At 40.2% G+C, this 17,365-nt stretch overlaps 2 protein-coding genes across 2 annotated transcripts in view; both read left to right on the top strand.

The window, feature by feature from the left end:
- Positions 1-10,403: 10,403 nt before the first annotated feature.
- On the top strand, positions 10,404-14,211 carry LOC127979767 (uncharacterized). The gene is made up of 4 exons (XM_052585388.1): positions 10,404-10,509; positions 11,285-11,472; positions 11,576-11,661; positions 12,426-14,211. The coding sequence occupies exons 1-4, from the start codon at positions 10,502-10,504 to the stop codon at positions 13,728-13,730; spliced, it is 1,587 nt and encodes a 528-aa protein (XP_052441348.1). The 5' UTR covers positions 10,404-10,501; the 3' UTR covers positions 13,731-14,211.
- Positions 14,212-16,195: 1,984 nt separating this feature from the next.
- Positions 16,196-17,365, top strand: part of LOC127979118 (unconventional myosin-Ig) — a 54,364-nt gene continuing 53,194 nt past the window's right edge. The window contains exon 1 of the mRNA XM_052584290.1: positions 16,196-16,402. Coding sequence (XP_052440250.1) covers positions 16,308-16,402 — 95 coding nt within the window. The 5' untranslated portion in view covers positions 16,196-16,307. The remainder of the gene's footprint in view (positions 16,403-17,365) is intronic.

The raw sequence follows: 17,365 nt of genomic DNA, 5'->3' as shown, positions 1-17,365 counted from the left end.
CTCCCAGCTGATTCTCAGGAGCTTTCCTAAGGATATTTGACGGTATTGTACTATGGCTCTCAGGGGCCTGCTGTAGGTGGTCCAAGACTCTGCTCCATACATCAGGGTGGGGAGGACAGTAGCTCTGTAGGCCAGGAGTTTTGTTTGGGCTTTGTTTGAGACTGGCGTAGACTCCACTGGCACAACTCGGGTGACGGTTAACCTCAGAGTCTGTCAACTTTTGAGGAAATAAGGCCGCTGAGTTAAGGGAAGTGGTCCACATTTTCAAGAGTGGTGTTGTCAACTTACAGTATGTTTGGCTGGATAGCTGGCTGGTTAGGTGGAGATTGAAATGGGACCTGTCTTCTTGATGTTTAATTTTAGTCCCAGAGCTCTGTATACCTTAGCAAAATCATTCAGAATGCCCTGAAGGTCTTCTGCACAGTGTGTGGTGATGACATTGTCCACATACTGTAAATCTGTAATTGTGGTGCAGTTGACTTTACTCTTGGTCTTATCCCTCCGAGGTCTAGGGGGTTTTGGGAGCCTGGAGTTTTGACATGCCCTGACTTTAGTGCTTTTTTCAGTTGCTTCTTAACATATAAGTGCCTAAGTCTGAAAACACTGTATTCAGTACAAACTGGGATACAATAATATGTAAATAGCATGTATGTAAATTATTATTATTATTATTTTTTTTTTAGAAAAACTACAATTTTGAAGTCACTGACATAAGGTCATAAAACTGTCAAACCGGGAGCTGTTGGGGGTTCAGTGCCTTGCTCAAGGGCACCTAAGTCAAGTCAAGTCAAGTTATCTTTATTTATATAGCGCTTTAAACAAAATACATTGCGTCAAAGCTGTCTGGCACTCATATGCATCGACCATGGCCCTTGTGATGTTTGTGTCACAGCAAATTGTTCCCTCTAATTTTTTTTTTCTTGCTGAGCAAAAGTTTTCTTTATTGGGCGGTCATTTCAGTCACCTGAACAAAAATAGTCTTTATACCACACCTGTACAGCGGACACACAAAAATAGTGTGTAACTTTTTACTTTGATATGCTATTTATTTTATATATGTGTGCTATTTCTACAGTATTTATTTTAAGATCATGTGACACTTAAAACAGGACTATTGATGCTGAAAATGTTTTCCTTCAACAAGAATACAATATATTTTAAAGTACGCTATATTAAAATAGGAAACAATTATAAAAAATTGCAATAGCCATAGTTCATAATATTACTGTTTTTTTCTGTAATTTGAATCTAATTAATACAGCCTTGATGAGCATGTGACAAATATAATCTAATATAATATCAAAACAAACTGAAGCATTTAAACTGTGATCTGCAATTTAAATATTATCAAAGAAAAAAAACGTGAACAGGAATTCTTCTATAGCTATCTAAACATGAAGTGTAGTTTGCACAATACACCTGTGTCTGACTGTAAACGTATCTGAGTTTTGTTACCATTCTGTTCCCATCATCCGCAATTCCCAGCAATTAATCAAGCCACTCTTCTTTAAAACATGAGGACGTTTTATTTCACGTGTCATTACGTTTGCGTTGACTCTCGATTAGAGCTATTTTGTCCACACCCACTGAAGTTCCCTATTCGGTTTCTACAGCGACTCATTTGGGGAACATCTTTCTTTTTCTATGAAACCTGTAAACCGCATTCACCGGTTCAAACTCTATTGTGACATCAACTTTATAGCGGTTAACCCAGTCATTGCAACTCTTTAGTTTTTACTAAAATACTACGAAATGGCTTTCCCAACTGCATGTGCGCAGCATATTATTTCTTTTGCACGTCTGCGGTGGAAGAAGTGCGCAGCTAAGAGGGAACATTGGCCACAGCGGTCCCTAGCTCATACAATGACAGTCCATGGGATGTCTACAAGACGCCTTAGATATGTTTTTCTGGCGAAAGATTATAAGTGATGAGATCATGCTTAACATAATTGGTGAGAAGCGTAGCTCCACTAGTGTTGATGTTTCCGATGCCTTCCTGTCCTGTAGTGCCCTTCACAGTGTTGATCCCTGCCAACCCGTGCACTGTTGAGAATCCAAGCAGGCATAGACGATCTCTTTTACTTCCTCTTCTGAGTCTAAAGTAGGGGCATAGGCACTCACAACTTTTGCTATTTGGTTGCTTACTATTGTCCTTTTGCATTATTGACACATTCTTTTCCTATTTAATGCTGTAAAGCTGCTTTGACACAATACATATTGTTAAAGCACTGTATCAGGCATGTCAAACTCAATTCCTGAAGTTTTTTTTTCAACCCTGCTTTAACACACATGCCATGTAATTTTCAAAATAGCCCGAAGGACTCAATCAATTGGATCAGGAGTGGTTAATTAGTGTTGAATCTGAACTCTGCAGATCTCCAGCCCTCCAGGAATTGAGTTTGACACCCTTTCACTATATAAATGCGACTTGACCTGTTTGGCAAGCACCGGAAGGATGGTCATTAGACACTCCCTATTCCCCACAGGAAGTTCATAGAGGTGGCTGATAAGCCTGTTCCTAATGGCAGTTCCAACACCATGTATCCTGGGCTAATCAGCAGCTATTCCTTTCCAGAATTAAATGTAGCCTCTCTTCTCTGGTTGCGGTTCTCCTCTCCAGTCTATTACTGGTTGCACTATCCATCAATGTGCACACATTCCTGGCTCCAAAGTTTATAGTTTTGTGTTTCAGACCACAAATGGGGATCCTTCTGGATGCAGTAATCCAGTCAGGAGGTTTGAGGCAGGCTATTTTAAGGGCACCTTTTATGGCCCCTTCTTCACGTAGGTTGAGCAGAGTGGATTCTAAAGAGGGCTACTTAGTCATGGGTGCAGCTGCCGAAGGACTCATTCTGCCTCGTTCAAAGAGCTCAATGACTTGGTCTAGCACTCACCGCCTAATGTGCCAGTTTATGACTTAGGGCTTTCAGATCTCAAAATCCTGCCCCTGTCAACCACTTTCTGGTCACCATAAAATATGTTAAGCTGGTTTCCCAAGGAGAGCACATGTGCATGACTTCGTTTACAGGTTTACAAAACTAAACAAAACTTAATTGACTAGTGATTCTGACAAGATGTTCATTGCTTCAACATTTAATACAAAAAAAAATGTCTTTCATATTGTACAACAACTGTTTTAACATTGACTGCGTTACATTTAGTCAGTGAGTCTGTGAATTCACTTTCATCCAGCTCATCCTCAGTAACATCAAAAAATGCTGAAGAAGGTTGCTCAGGTAAAGTATCCATAATCCGTAGTTGTGCATATGTAGAAGTCCTGTGCTTTCGTGAAACATGGGCAGTGAAACTTTATCTTAAACTGAAATTTTTGTCACATTTTTCAAAAGGACAACACACCACCTCTCCCTTGGCTAAATGTGACCTGAGATGAGAAAGGACATTGTTCATGTCTGTAAATTGTTGTTGACAGTCTGTATTGTTGCAAACGAACGTGCCCGTTGAATCGTCAAGATGAGTATGTGGTCTTTTGTGGTGGCGATAAACATGAGTTTTTAGAGCATTGTTTTTAGAGAATATACATTTGCATTCTGGGAAGCAACATGGAAATTGAGCATTTGCTTCAAGTCTTTGTAAGATTTGATGATTAACATATCCCTTAAGTGTCTTCAGAGAGCAATCACAAAATTTGCAGAAATGCATCATCATCCACATGGTTAAAAAGATAACACACCTCATAAGATGAAATCCGTTGTCCATGCATATGAGTGTTCTTAAATGATTGTGAAAGCAACGTTCTAAAACAACAACACAATTCTGAAACCTATTTAGTACTTTTTAATTTAACTTGCATCAAACATTAAAAATAAGATTTAAAAACAGAACGTTATGTGATAAGCCATTGTAATTGTATTCACCTGTTGCCAGTTAACTTTTAAATTACGTTGGATGATACATCAACTCCCTCTGAGTTAAAACAACCCAATATCCGTGTTCATCTTCAGTTCTCTCTTCACAGCAGTTCCGTCAGTGTACTGTTTGAGTAAATGAATTACTCCGGGATATTGGTTTGTTTTAACTTAGAGGGAGTATCAGCCACATTAAAAAAGTTAACAGCTTAAGTCATTTGTGGATTAATTCTTATTGGAGACGCAAACTATTTCAAACGATTCAGTTCGATTTGGTGAACTGGTTCAAGAAGATCCGGTTACATCGAATGATTCATTCACGAACCGGATATGACAAACTGCTTTGTTTTGAACTCTCTCACAACAGACACGGAAGAGAAGACAATGCTGAATAAAGTCGTAGTTTTTGCTATTTTTGGACCAAAATGTATTTTCGATGCTTCAACAAATTCTAAATGACCCTCTGATGTCACATGGACAACTTTTGTTTTTTGTTTTTTACCTTTCTGGACATGAACAGTATACCGTACACACAGTTTCAATGGAGGGACTGAGAGCTCTCGGACTAAATCTAAAATATCTTAAACTTATCTGATCTTATTAAGATAAACGGAGGTCTCACGGGTAGGGATGGGTACCAAAACCCGGTATTAAAATGCTAAATTATGAAAGACTAATTATAGCAGATCACTCTTGGAAGTGGTTCATCAAGTTCTATTTGCCTGGTGGAAACACAAACAATCTGTCAAAGCATCTTTCAAAAGTGCATTATGTGCAGACAGAGAAATGCAGTTTGCCACTGCCTAACACAACACAAAGTAACACAACACAAATTACCGATAAGAATACCATTAAAGTACCGGACCGTTAAGCAGTATCGATAAGAGTAGTAATACCGTTAAAACCTTAACGATACCCATACCTACTCACGGATTTGGAACGACATGAGAACATCCTCTCGTTGAATGAGCATGTAAACCAGATGGAGACTTAAGACCCTTACTGGAATATGCAAGAGAAATTTCCATCACTATCCAGTGGGATAAACGCTGTTTAGTAATCGGTTTCCCCCTACGGGGCTTCGCCCAAGACACAAACAGCTGATCACTCTCTCTGAACCCTTTAGTCCTTTCTGTGTAAGTGCATAAAGTATCCACCAGACAAAACGTATTCAGCCTTTGTTGTTCTGCTGAAGCAAAAGGTGGTGGGTCAAAGGTTTTTAACTTTAGAGGAGCAATAGAATTGATCACCTTGGGCATAAAAGCAGGATTAGGTTTCAAAAGCACCCCTGTGTCCCCTGGCATAAATTGCGTACACGCTGAATTCACAGAAAGAGAATGAATTCCACTTACGTGCTTTGCTGAAGCCAAAGCTAACAGCAGCACCATCTTAAATGACAATAACTTCAGGTCAGCTTTGTCCAGTGGCTCAAATGGAGTCAGAGAAAGCGCATCAAGCACCAGAACCAGTTCTGATGACCCTGTCTAGTAGACCAGCTGTATTCATATTTAACCAGTCACTGGCCAGGCCCACAGTGCCAGGTGTTCTGGATGAGGATGAAATAAAGGTCTGTACCCTGGTTCATGATGCTTTGTACGTGTGTTGCTCTCAGGGATGAAAGACTAGCATTGCTCCACAAGATCAGTTTGCATGCCAACATGTGTCCTTTCAGAAAAGGAATAAAATGCTTCAACGTTAGAAAGTTTATGTGGCTCAGATGGGGACCCCATCTCCCATTCACTGCCTTGCCCTCGTGAATGCCCCCCCAGCTGGACAACGACGCGTCCGTTGTTATGACCTTTCTGGCCTGGACAATGTCCATCAGCACCCCTTGTACCAGAACTGCCACGGACGTCACTCTCCTCCGGGAATGCTTTAACGGGTGTAGTCTCAGAGAAGCTACCCAGCGTTGAAACTCATAAATAGTCTGCCTAAAGGAATGACTATTAAAGCCGAGGCCATCAGACATAATAGTTTGAGTCATGTGCGAAAAGAAACATTGTTCCATTTAAGAAATTCAGCCAGGCATTTCGTACATTTTATTACTTCTGTACATTTCACAAATACCCCTGGACTGAGAGCTAGGGCGGAGGGAAGGACTAGATACTCGTATGCAATGCCAAGGAATGCAAACATCAGAAATTTCCTGTGGGGTGGATATATTCTTATATGAAATATGCATCCTTCAGGTCGATTGATGTAAACCAATTGCCTGGGCACATCAGTTTCAGAAGTTTAAAATGGGTGAGCATTCTGAACTTATAGGTAGGTATGTATTTATTCAGTGCACAAAGATTTCATGTGGGGTGGAAAGCTCAAGTCCCTTTTTTTGGACTAGGAAGTATCTCGAGTAAAAAACACTTTACTTTCCTTGGGTGGAACCACTCTTATTGCCTTTTTGTTCAACAGTGAGGTAATCTTGTCCAGAAGAAAATGTACTAATGCTCCTTCTACTTTAGCTCTCAACGGAGGCGGTCACATTTCTTTCCTCTCCTCCCCTGCCTTGCCTGCTTTGCCTGTCTCTTGTCTTGTCTACTTTGAGAGACTCTCTCTGCACTGCTTTCCTAAACTAAAAACATGGATTTGATCAATTTGTCTCTCAACGAAATTGACACCATCTTCTCGACGAGGAGCTTGGGTTCGGGGGAACCTGACTGCCCTGCCGGAACGTTTGCAGCTGGCTACACTATGGACGCGTGGGCGAATTGGCGGGTCGTGTGTCTGGCAGCTCTTTGCGTGGAGGACATTGAAGACATCTACCTATTCGGAACCATGATAACAGGTCTTCTGCTGATTGGATTAGGCTTTGCCCTGGGTTATCAGAAAATTCAGAAGACGGGAACAGCTGTCCAAAGCCTCACAAGGCTGCCCGTCATGATTGAAGCAGTGGGCAGAGTGGTCAGCATTGAGACTAAGACTATTAACTGCAATACCAAATAAGACAATCATAGTGACCGTTAAATTGGAATGCGGCTACTAGACCAAAACAACTGGTATCTTGTCTTCTTTCGGCTCCACTCCCAGCTTGGCCTTGGCTGGATAACAAATTTTCCCCTTGGAAAGCATGGCAACGAGACGCTCTGCGTCCCTCAACCCGTTTCCCACAGACACCGGGATTGTTGTTGACTCTGTCTAGGACCTGACCAAGGCCGTCTCCATGGCAACTTGCTGTGACGCTGTATAATCTGCAAATGAGGCATATAGAGAGAATCGCAACTCTCCAGGCCTACTAATACACAAACTCTTACACATATACAGATATGCACTCACCTCCCCACCCCCATCCCTCTCCTTCGCCGCTTTGTACAGCCAGTCTGTCAAGCGGGTCCGTGACCAGCGCTTTCTAGCTGCAGGGTATGGATTACTGGATTACCTCGACCCCCCCAATTTCCGTCCCCAGTTGCAAAGTCGTGTGTTTATGGTGTATGTGCTTTTGTTGCTGAGGTGTTTTTTCATATTCCCATACTGTACTCCCAAAAGGAGCATAGTATGGGTGTTGGTTTTTTTTTCTCCTCACTTTCCCAATGTTATGCTGTATTTCTTCCTCAATTCCCTGTCTTCCTGTTCTGTCTACCCCATTGTATGTATGTTGTGTATGTATGGACAGGTTGATGGCTAATTTTGCTGGTACTTGTGACTAGTGACAATAAAGGGCTACTACTACTACTAATGCTCCCCGCACCTGAGAATAAATTATTCCTTTGATTTTGGAGGAGTGGCAAACTGCAGTCTGTAACCGTACTGTACCGTTCTCAACACCAAACGGGACTGCATGCATTCTTTCACATAGTTTATTTGCAGTGTTCCGGCACCATCGTATGGCAGAGTCGAAAATCAAAGTTTGTGGTTGTGTTTTGATAAAGTGTTTTGCAACATTTTTTGGGGGCATTATGTTTTGCAACATTTGTGGGGGAAACAGTGAACACTTTATTGAACGTTGAGCATGTAAAGTGCTTGTGACTAATGGGTGGGTGTACACCACAGCATCGTCTCTAGTTCAGTTCACTGCTCTGCATCCCCTGGACCAACTTGGCTCTGGTTTACCCACATAACATCTGTAAACATCTGAACTTGTTCTCTGCTGAACGCTGAAGAAGTGAGGATCTGGGACTAACGAACAGAGGGGCTGTGAGCCCCCTTCCCTCAGGATGACCCCATTAAACAGCCTTCTTTTTCCTCCTCATCACCTGGGTAGGGTGAGGGGCTGGCTGGTCATCTGTGTGGTCACAGGCAGATAATTTTTCCTGGGCAAGGTGGGTTTCTGCTCTGGTGCACCACACTGAACTGGTGTTGCATTCACATGTGGTGTCTGTCGCCTAGGAATGCGAAAGCTGGGGGGTGGGCGAGCTGTAGCCTGCGCAAAAGTCTGCAGAGGAGGTGGCGGGGGCGCAGTCTGTGTCTTTCTTGGCATGCAGAGCTGCAAGGCCTCGTCATCCCTTTTCTTTTCCTCACATCTCTTCTGCATCCGTGTCAGTGCTGAGCCAAAAATGCCTTCTGCGATGACCTGTGCATTTAAGATTGCTTCCTTTTCTCTGTTGGAGAGATTCAACAAATTAAGCCAGTGTCCTCTCTCCTGAATGACCATTGTGGCCATGGCCTTGCCCGCAGCCTGAACGGCACATCTCTGAAGCGAGAGATCTGTGGCAACACATATTTCTTCCCACTGTGTCTGACGTGGTGCTTTTGATGGCAAATGTTGGGTTCGCAAACACTGTACGCTTTGAATGCAGTTGCACTGTGACTAAAGGCTCCATGGGGGCATGCGAAGAAGGCCCCCTTTCTCCATGCCCTCCACGTCGAGCGCAGACCCCCCTTACAGGGGGATTTTATCAGTAAATGGAACACGTTTATCTCTCGGCAGCCTCTTTCCCTCACAGGATCATGGCCAGACAAGCTAGTTTGGCGTGCTAACTTGCGACGGAGGCTTTTCATGGTGAAACGCGTGCAGTGCTCAAAGGATCCAGGACTATCGACCGCCATTTGAGCATGTTTGAATCCAAGACACACAGAGCAAACCTGGTGTGTGCCTTTGGATGAGATCTTGTTACAGCATGAGCAAAGCCATGGATCTCCCTCGCTAGCCATGGTAGTCTGCATTGATGCAGCCATAGTTCCGTTTCTGAATAAACCCTAACAATGAGCTGGAATGCCGATTGTGGGGTAGACGAAAGTGGAGTGGTGGCCAACAGATCGACTATAATCACAGTACCAGAATGATAAGCCAGCAACCAGCGGGGGGTCTAGTTGATAGCTATCAGAGTTGGGTAGGCTTCTGGTATGAAGCGAGAAGAGGTTTTTGAATGTTGTTATGACGTTGCGTCGCTTTTTTTATACCGAGAGGAGGGAGACACACTCCCTGATGCAACGTCATGCTTGCCAGCCAATTGGGGCTGGGATAATGGAATTGGGCTTGTGAGGAATAAGTGGAAGGGGCGTATCCTATAGTGAGGCACCGAAACGTATGCTTGAAAGAGAAATGTATGGATACCTCAAGTCCAACTCTACTGCATTCATAGAGGTGTCCATGGGTAATAAAATATAATATTGCGAATAAATCTATTTAAATAAAAAAGACACAACATTGTCAGACCTGACGTTTTATTTTTATCCAAAACCAGATGTGATATGAGTTTGATACATAGGCTACATACACTACTAGTGAATATATATATATATATATTTATATATATGCTTTAAATTGATCAAAAGTAACACTAAAGACATACTCTCTCTCTCTCTCTCTCTATTATTTTATTATGCCACAGTCGAATGCCTCTGCTCTTTCCGTTCATGAATATGTGTAAAGCAGCCGTTTTATCATACTAGATACATTTAAACACTTCTGTTATAATGCTAGATGCACCTATTCTGTATATTGCAATGTGCAGATGTTTTGATATGTCCAAGTTGTTTGTACATTAATGATTGTTATATTAAAACGTCTTTGGTGTTTCCATGTTTTCTACAGAACATCGAGGGATTATGTCATTGACACGGGTGTCACTGGTTAAATCAGAATCAGAAAGAGCTTTATTGCCAAGTATGCTTACGCATACAAGGAATTTGTTTTAGTGACATAAACTTCCAGTACATAGAGACAACAACACACAGACAAAAAAAAAAAAAAAAAAAAAAAAAGAGAGAGAGAGATTTACAAATTGGCAAATAAATAAGTGTATAAACAATTCTTGAAGGGTGGGCAGGGGAGCACCAATAATCCTTTCAGCTGTCCGAATAGTTCTCTGTAGTCTTCTGATGTCTGTTTTTGTTGCTGAACCAAACCAGACAGTTATTGAAGTACAGAGGACAGACTCAATGATGGCTGAGTAGAACTGTTTCAGCAGCTCCTGTGGCAAGTTCAAGTTAAAACTGCGTGAGGATTTAAACATTCTTCGAAAAATTTGGGATAATGTAAGGACACAAGTCAGCCAAATATAAAACACTGTTCTAGTGGTTTTTGGATATTTTCTTAAAAAAAAAAAAAACTATTGTGCCTTTAAGAGAGATACTCTTATTTTTCAAGTTCACGTGGACACGCCCCCTTGTTTCCGTGGAAACATGAGCACTGCGCACTTTCACTTTCCCATAAGAACAAAGAATGGTCGAGTCTTTGCTGCAGTATATTATCCACAATCATGAACAGGTGAGTGTTCATAGTGTAAATACCTTAATTGTTGTACATTTATGTTCAAATTACACTGCATTTCCGGTTCCTTACGGTATGCTGGGACGCCAGTTGTAATGCACGTTTTCCGTGTTCAGAGCTCCACTCATGAAGCTACAAAGATATCCAGCAACTCTCTGTTTTAGTTATCAGAAACTGTGTTTCCGTGCAATTTACGCTCAATTTGCGAAACAAATAACGCTTAACCGATTCAGCAAACGTCTGCTCTCTCTCCGGTGCAGTTAGACTGCAGTTTTGTTGGTTCTGGCTTGTTTACTTCCAATATAAAAGAACTCAAAATCGGGATATATTAAATTAAATAAAGTAAATGAACGAATGACCTGAAATTAATTTGTGTTTGTGTGTTGTTTTTTTATTATGAATTTCTGTGCAAATGTATTGATGATGATGATTATTATTTGACATGTAACTTATTTGGATATATTTTAATTCTTGTTTAATAATTGTTTGTTTCCTTGTTTTTGACTTGATAAGAAAAGGAGGAGGTATGGATTTCATATTCAGGCATAGCATTTTTACAAGTCCCTCTGCAACATTATTTTTCTTAGTCCTCTAGGTGTAGACAGTTGTGTCATTCCAAATATTTTATCTTGTGACATATCTATGTGAGCTTAAGTAATAATAACGTTGTTTGACAGACAAACAGGCCCTAGAAATAGTCATGTTGCTTCATTTTGTGTTGTAATAGGCTAATTTATTATTTGTAACTTCCCCCCACTATTTATTGATTTAGTGTTGAGATGGACGTGAAGGAAATGGTTATTGAAGTGAATGGACTTCCAGACGACTACCCCAATAATAAAATGATTGACAAATTAACCATGCACTTTCTGAGGCCCAGCAACAAAGGTGGAGAGGTTTTAATAGTGATATATCCCACCTCCAACAAAGGCCAGGCTTATGTTGTTTTTGAATCAGAAGGTATGATACTTGCATTGATGTCCTGTTCTTATACATATATTTAAGTTTAACATCATATTTCATGACTAACATTTCTTTTTCTTTTTTTAATTCAATATCTTAGTACCCCGAGTCTTGGACCATAATCATGTTTTGGACCTGGATAGTCAGTTTTACCCACTGGATGTTAAAAAGATACATCAGCCTAAGGTGAGACATTATATTGGTGAATGTTATTCTCCTATTATCTTGTTTTTGAATTTGAATATTTATCTGTCCAGGGCCCCAGAGACAAAATCCAAATTTTAATTTGCAGCATAATTAATGCTTTCTGAAAGTAATGCTCTGGCACCATCTAGCAGTCAGAAAAACTATAACACACAGCTGAAATGATTTTCCAATTATAAATATAGTTTACTCAAGAAAGCTTTATGTTCAAATATCAAAATACATCTAATATTGAAAAACATATCGACATTTTAGACTGTTGAGCACTGATAGGATTAATGGACTAATGCGCTTTTGAATTTCAACTACTTATTGCATGGTTCGTCAAGATTCAAATAAGACTAAAATGAATAAAATAAGAATAAAGATCTAAAACAAATATGCATGCATTGTTTTGGTTCTTTTTCTGCTCCGGACAGATAACTTCATTTTGAAGTCTTAGCCATATGTTAATAATATGCATGTCATTAACTGCCTCATGCAATGCATGATGTCCGAATCTGAAACAGTTAAATGCATATAAATGATTAAGTATTAAAAAAGAAATGTCTAGGATTTCCCTAACGTTTAGTCTGCATACTACCATCATGTTTACATTGTATAGTGATGCGCTATTTAAATATTGAGATATACTTTGCATATAAGGAGGACCAGCACTGCACAAACTGAATAAATAACAGCCAAAAAGTGAATGGTGACAAAGGTATTTCCTTAACATGCTTATTCTGTTCGTATTGTTTTCTCAGTTTGACATGCCAGCTGAAGCATTCCTTGATGTGAGCATGTTCTACAATCAGAAAACGATCCGAAGTCTTCTTCATAGCTTTGATGTCTCAGAGACCAGTTCAGGACAGCTGCATTTGCGGGGAACCTTTCTTAACCTAAAACGCATCCATCCCAAACTCATGCATCTCCTGGCTCAAGAAAACCAATCGCAAAGAAGCACACCTTCACAATGCATTAATGGCTTCTCGTCTGACTCTGTCTCCAGTGACTATCAATCTAGATCTCATTCCACATCGAGATACATTCACAGAAATGGTAGAAACCCAGATTCTGGAATAAACTCAAGATCCCCAGAGTCCTCAAGCAGACAGGCACTCGTGCAGGCTGCCTCTTCACTGGAGTTTAGTTCAAGCACAGAGTATTCATTGAGCAGTCCCATCAGGAGCAATGAGGACTCCAGCGTAACCGCTCAGCAGTGGAATCCCTCGTCTCACAGGAAAACTGAGGATACCTTCCCTGTGGATCCACTCGCGTTCAAATATGTAATGCACTTTAAGAAAGATTTTATTGAAAAGATAGAATCTGATCATCAAACTCACGTCAGCCATGTAGACGATTCAGGAGTTGTTATGGTTAAACTTTCAGGAGGATCCTGTGAAGATGCAGGTAAAGAATTGCGCGAATTCATGCAGAACACCAGCTCATCTTTACGCACACAAGAAATAGACCTGCATGAACTCAACAGCAGTCGAAGGACACACATTACTGAGAATGCTCACTCATTCCAAAAGATCTACAATGTTTTAATCAAGGAGGAAAATGACATTCTCAAAGTGGTGGGTTCCTCTAAAGAGAGTTATGATGCGAAGGAAAGGCTTCTTGGACGGGAGGTTAACATTGTTTTGCCAAGACACTTCGCAGGGGACTCTATGCGACGCAGCAGCTCTTTGCCAAGGCAAAAAATAAGGCATAGAGAGGAGAACCCAGACTTGGGAGGAATTCCTGATGCTGTGTACACTACTTCTGTTAGTAGATCCCCTGCCTCACAGTCTTGGACTGACTCTCAGTTACAAGCAGAAGTGCAAAAGGAAAGAGGTCGCGAGTCCTCTAAATCCTCTGCACACCGTGGCAGGTCACACAGTGCCTCTCGGTTACAACACAGAAATGAGAGCAGAGTAAACCAAGAACCATCAGCGTACAATAAGCAGGATTTGACACCCCCTCATGAAGTTCAAATATCTAAAAAAGGGTCCATTCCTAAAATAATGGCTGCCCTTACACCTAAAATAAATATCAATTTCAAAAACAAAAGTAAAAATTGTTAAAACAACATTAAAACACGATTTCCTCATATAAGAACCCTTTGAGACTTTTTAGAATGTTGATAGTCAGACACTTCTTTAAGAGAATGCTGCTCTATGCTGATAGTTCAGTTTGCTTAGAAACATATATATACATGAGAAATTTATGGTTTGACTACAAAAAGAAAATGTAAAAGTGATTGATTGACTCCCATGGAAATTAATTTCCACTTATTTCTGTGTTTTAAAACGCCTAACTCAACTGTAAAAAAATATTGAAACAACACAAATAATTTCAGTGCATTCGTAAAATTATAAGCTTTACATTTCTGCTTCTAAACCCTCCTTTTTTGTTGTTGTTGTAGTCAAAATTATGCCACAAATACTGTCAGTTGGGTTTAACCCAGAATATAAAATGTTACTCAATCTTGCAGCAATCAGTGTGATTATTTTTGAAATTATTGTCTCACATGTGATGGAGCAAATAAATTTAATTTCCAGTGTCTCCTGTCTAATATTATTGCAGTACTTGCATTGTATTCAGTTATTTTTTGTCTAGAGTTCATTACCATGGTGACTCAATGAGGAAGTGTCTTTTTCTGCACTCTACAGGATGTGAGGCAGGCCCTGTGGTTGAATTATGGACTGAGTGCCTCCCTGTCAGAAAAGAAAAGAAAAAAGAAACGAGCTCTTGTGCTGAAACCATTAAAATATGAGAAATGTATTTACAAATAAATTTTCCTTATAATTTATAAAGTACTGATTTTGAATTAATATTGTATGAATAGAGAATGTGTGAATTTATCGAGTATTTCTATCAGATTCAGTTTTCTAAAAAAATAAAATAAAAATCGCCCCAAATTTTGGTCTGCTATTTAAGAATTTCACCAGTGGTCACATGATTAACTGGTTGTCTTAACACAGTATTGTTTGGTTCTTTTTAGACATTTCAGATATTTTAGGCATTACTGTAACGTCATCAAATGTCATTTCCTTCATCGACAGATGACTAATGTTAATCTATATGAAATGATCCATGAAATTTGTAATAGTTATACATTAAATACTGTGTATAGGGACTTGATAGTGGCTCATTCTCAGATTTCCATTGTTCTCAAACTATTGTAATCCAATAAACATTCCTTACAATAAACTGAATAAGGTGTTACTAATTCTGAAAACTTTTTCATTTTTATTGACAGAATTTTCATTTTTGGGTGAACTTTCTCTTTAAGTCAGTATACACAATGACATAGCCTTTTGTATTTAGAGCAGTACATTTTTGTCATGGACCTGAACTTTCAGCTCTCAAATGTCCTACCTTTTAAACTTGAATCCATTTCAATTTTGGTTGCCAGTTATTTACTACCATTTTGTATGTACATAATGTGTACATGTACTGTATTTAATAAAACACAATTTGTAATACTGATTAAGAAGAAACAACATGTTATTTTGGATGGTTTAACTGGTATCAGTTAAATACTATGGAACCATCCAAATGAAGATGTTCAGTGATAGTATCACTGATGTGACATGACCTTCAGCCAAGTATGCTGACCAATACTCAGAATTTGTGCTCTGCATTTAACCCATCCAAAGTGCACACACACACACACACACACAGTGAACACACACCCGGAGCAGTGGGCATCATTTATGCTGCGATGCCTGGGGAGCAGTTGGGGGTTAAGTGCCTTGTTCAAGGGGCACCTCATTCCTGGTATTGCCAGCCCGAGATTTGAACCCACAACCCTAGGGTCAGGAGTCAAACTCTCTAACCACTAGGCCACAACTTTCCCTGCTGATTGGTATCACAGCACATTGGTATTGCTCCCAGCTTCTTTTTTATTTCTCCATAAATGGCATGCTGTGCGCTCTTTCCTGTCGGTTTGTACCTTGTTTGGTCCTGTTGTTTATGATTGTGCGTAGGTTTGTCAAGAATGGAACAGATCCTAGATTAGTGTGTGTGGGCAGCAAAACTCGGACTATGTGGGAGATCTAGCTCTTGACAGCTGTCTATGATCCAAACTCTCATGTGATTGCAGGACCAGAGAAAGATGGTGGGCTTTCGGAAATGCCATTCATCCTCTTGTAAGATAATGATCACTTATAACTTATTGTATTGAATATACATGACTTATTGCATGTGTATAAACGCCAAACTGGTTTCAAGTCAAATGACACAACAAACAGATGGAAGGTTACGAAAGGCAAAGGACTGAGCAAAAAACAGTTTCGTTAGCAGGACAGAGGTTTAGTTAAGGTTTCGTTGTGGCTGCTTTCAGGGCCTGTGGTAGCTCAGCAGCATGAGAAATACTCTTGTGTTTAAAGATAGTTCCTTCTACCACATGCGTACAGAAATACGCACATGTTCTCTAGAACAGGATGACATGCTGGGCCTGCAGACCGCAGTCAACACTGACTTCACTCAGCACAGCCTCAGATCATGAAAAACCAAGATGTAGGCCACACCCCCTCTACATTCGTCTCCTCTACCGGCTTCGAGGGGACGGCAGTCTGTGCTGGGTCTCTGTGTCTTTCTCGTCACCTTCCACTTTTCTTTCCATCCATTTGGCCTTCATATAGACTCCTGCAGGGATGGCGGAGCTGGAGGGCTTGGAGTTCGGAAAGTCAGACTTTGTGCTTCTAGACGAGGTGACCATGGAGCAGTTTATGGAGAACTTGAAGTTAAGGTAACATTTACACTGAAATGATCTTGGGTAAGGAGATTCAATGGACATTGTGTGTTATAAAGAACCTGACAAGACGACAGTGCTCAATATTACTCAGTGCTTTGATAAAAAATAATTTTTATTTGTGGAACTTGCTTCTGAAATCTGTTTCACTTTCAAAGTGGGTATTTAATTCTTGGTTTATGTTTTTTTGGGCCTTTTTGACCACTCCCTTCTTGGTAGACAATGCTGTGACGAGAAAATGATGCATTTTAAGAAGATAAAAGCAGAGGGGAAAGAATGTGTCATTTCGCCTTTGACTTTCCCGCTCATAACTGAAATATCAATTTAAGTGGCTGACATCGACAGCTTAAGATGCCAAAAATGACATCTTATCATGTCTTACGACAGCGGATCATAGCCAGCCAGTAGGATCTTCTAATGATGAAATCACACAGTTCTCCTTTCCTTTAACATTCAGCATTTGCACTCAAGTCCCACATCTGTGATGTCATTGGTTAAAATCAGATGACCTTTTCGCAAGACTCTTTATGACTGTGATGTTAAAGAGTGTGCGATGTTTCACTGCACACTTGTTTTGTCCATCAAAGATTCTTATGCATCTTAAACCTCCTTAAAAATAAGCTCAGTTCCTGTCCATCCTGTTTGTTTTATCAGCTGAGGTATGACCAGGCCTCATGTGACTGTACCACACATTCAAACATCGAAACACCAGAGTTCATGTTTTGGTGAAGGAACAAGTCCTACAAACTGAACCCTTAAATATTACCGCTACTGTCTTATTATTGAAGTGTCTGTCGACATTAACACGAAAGTGCTTGTTTTGAAAGAGTATAAAGACTTCATCTTCTACAATGACTAATGCATTGTAACTTTGTATTTTAGATGTATGGAAGAAAGAGATAGCATGTTAGTGGATATGTTTATTTAACTAAGATTACACTATATTTTAAGCTGATTGAA

This window comes from Carassius gibelio, chromosome B19 (genome assembly GCF_023724105.1).
Source record: "Carassius gibelio isolate Cgi1373 ecotype wild population from Czech Republic chromosome B19, carGib1.2-hapl.c, whole genome shotgun sequence".
NCBI lineage: Eukaryota > Metazoa > Chordata > Actinopteri > Cypriniformes > Cyprinidae > Carassius > Carassius gibelio.
Note: the sequence above shows the minus strand (reverse complement) of the source record. Positions and strands in the feature narration are given on the sequence as shown.

Bases quoted from the DNA above. Each gene is read 5' to 3' on its own strand.
- LOC127979767 (XM_052585388.1), top strand. The intron at 11,473-11,575 runs GTATGATACTTG...TCAATATCTTAG, and splicing joins TGTTGTTTTTGAATCAGAAG to TACCCCGAGTCTTGGACCAT. The intron at 11,662-12,425 runs GTGAGACATTAT...TTGTTTTCTCAG, and splicing joins AAAAGATACATCAGCCTAAG to TTTGACATGCCAGCTGAAGC.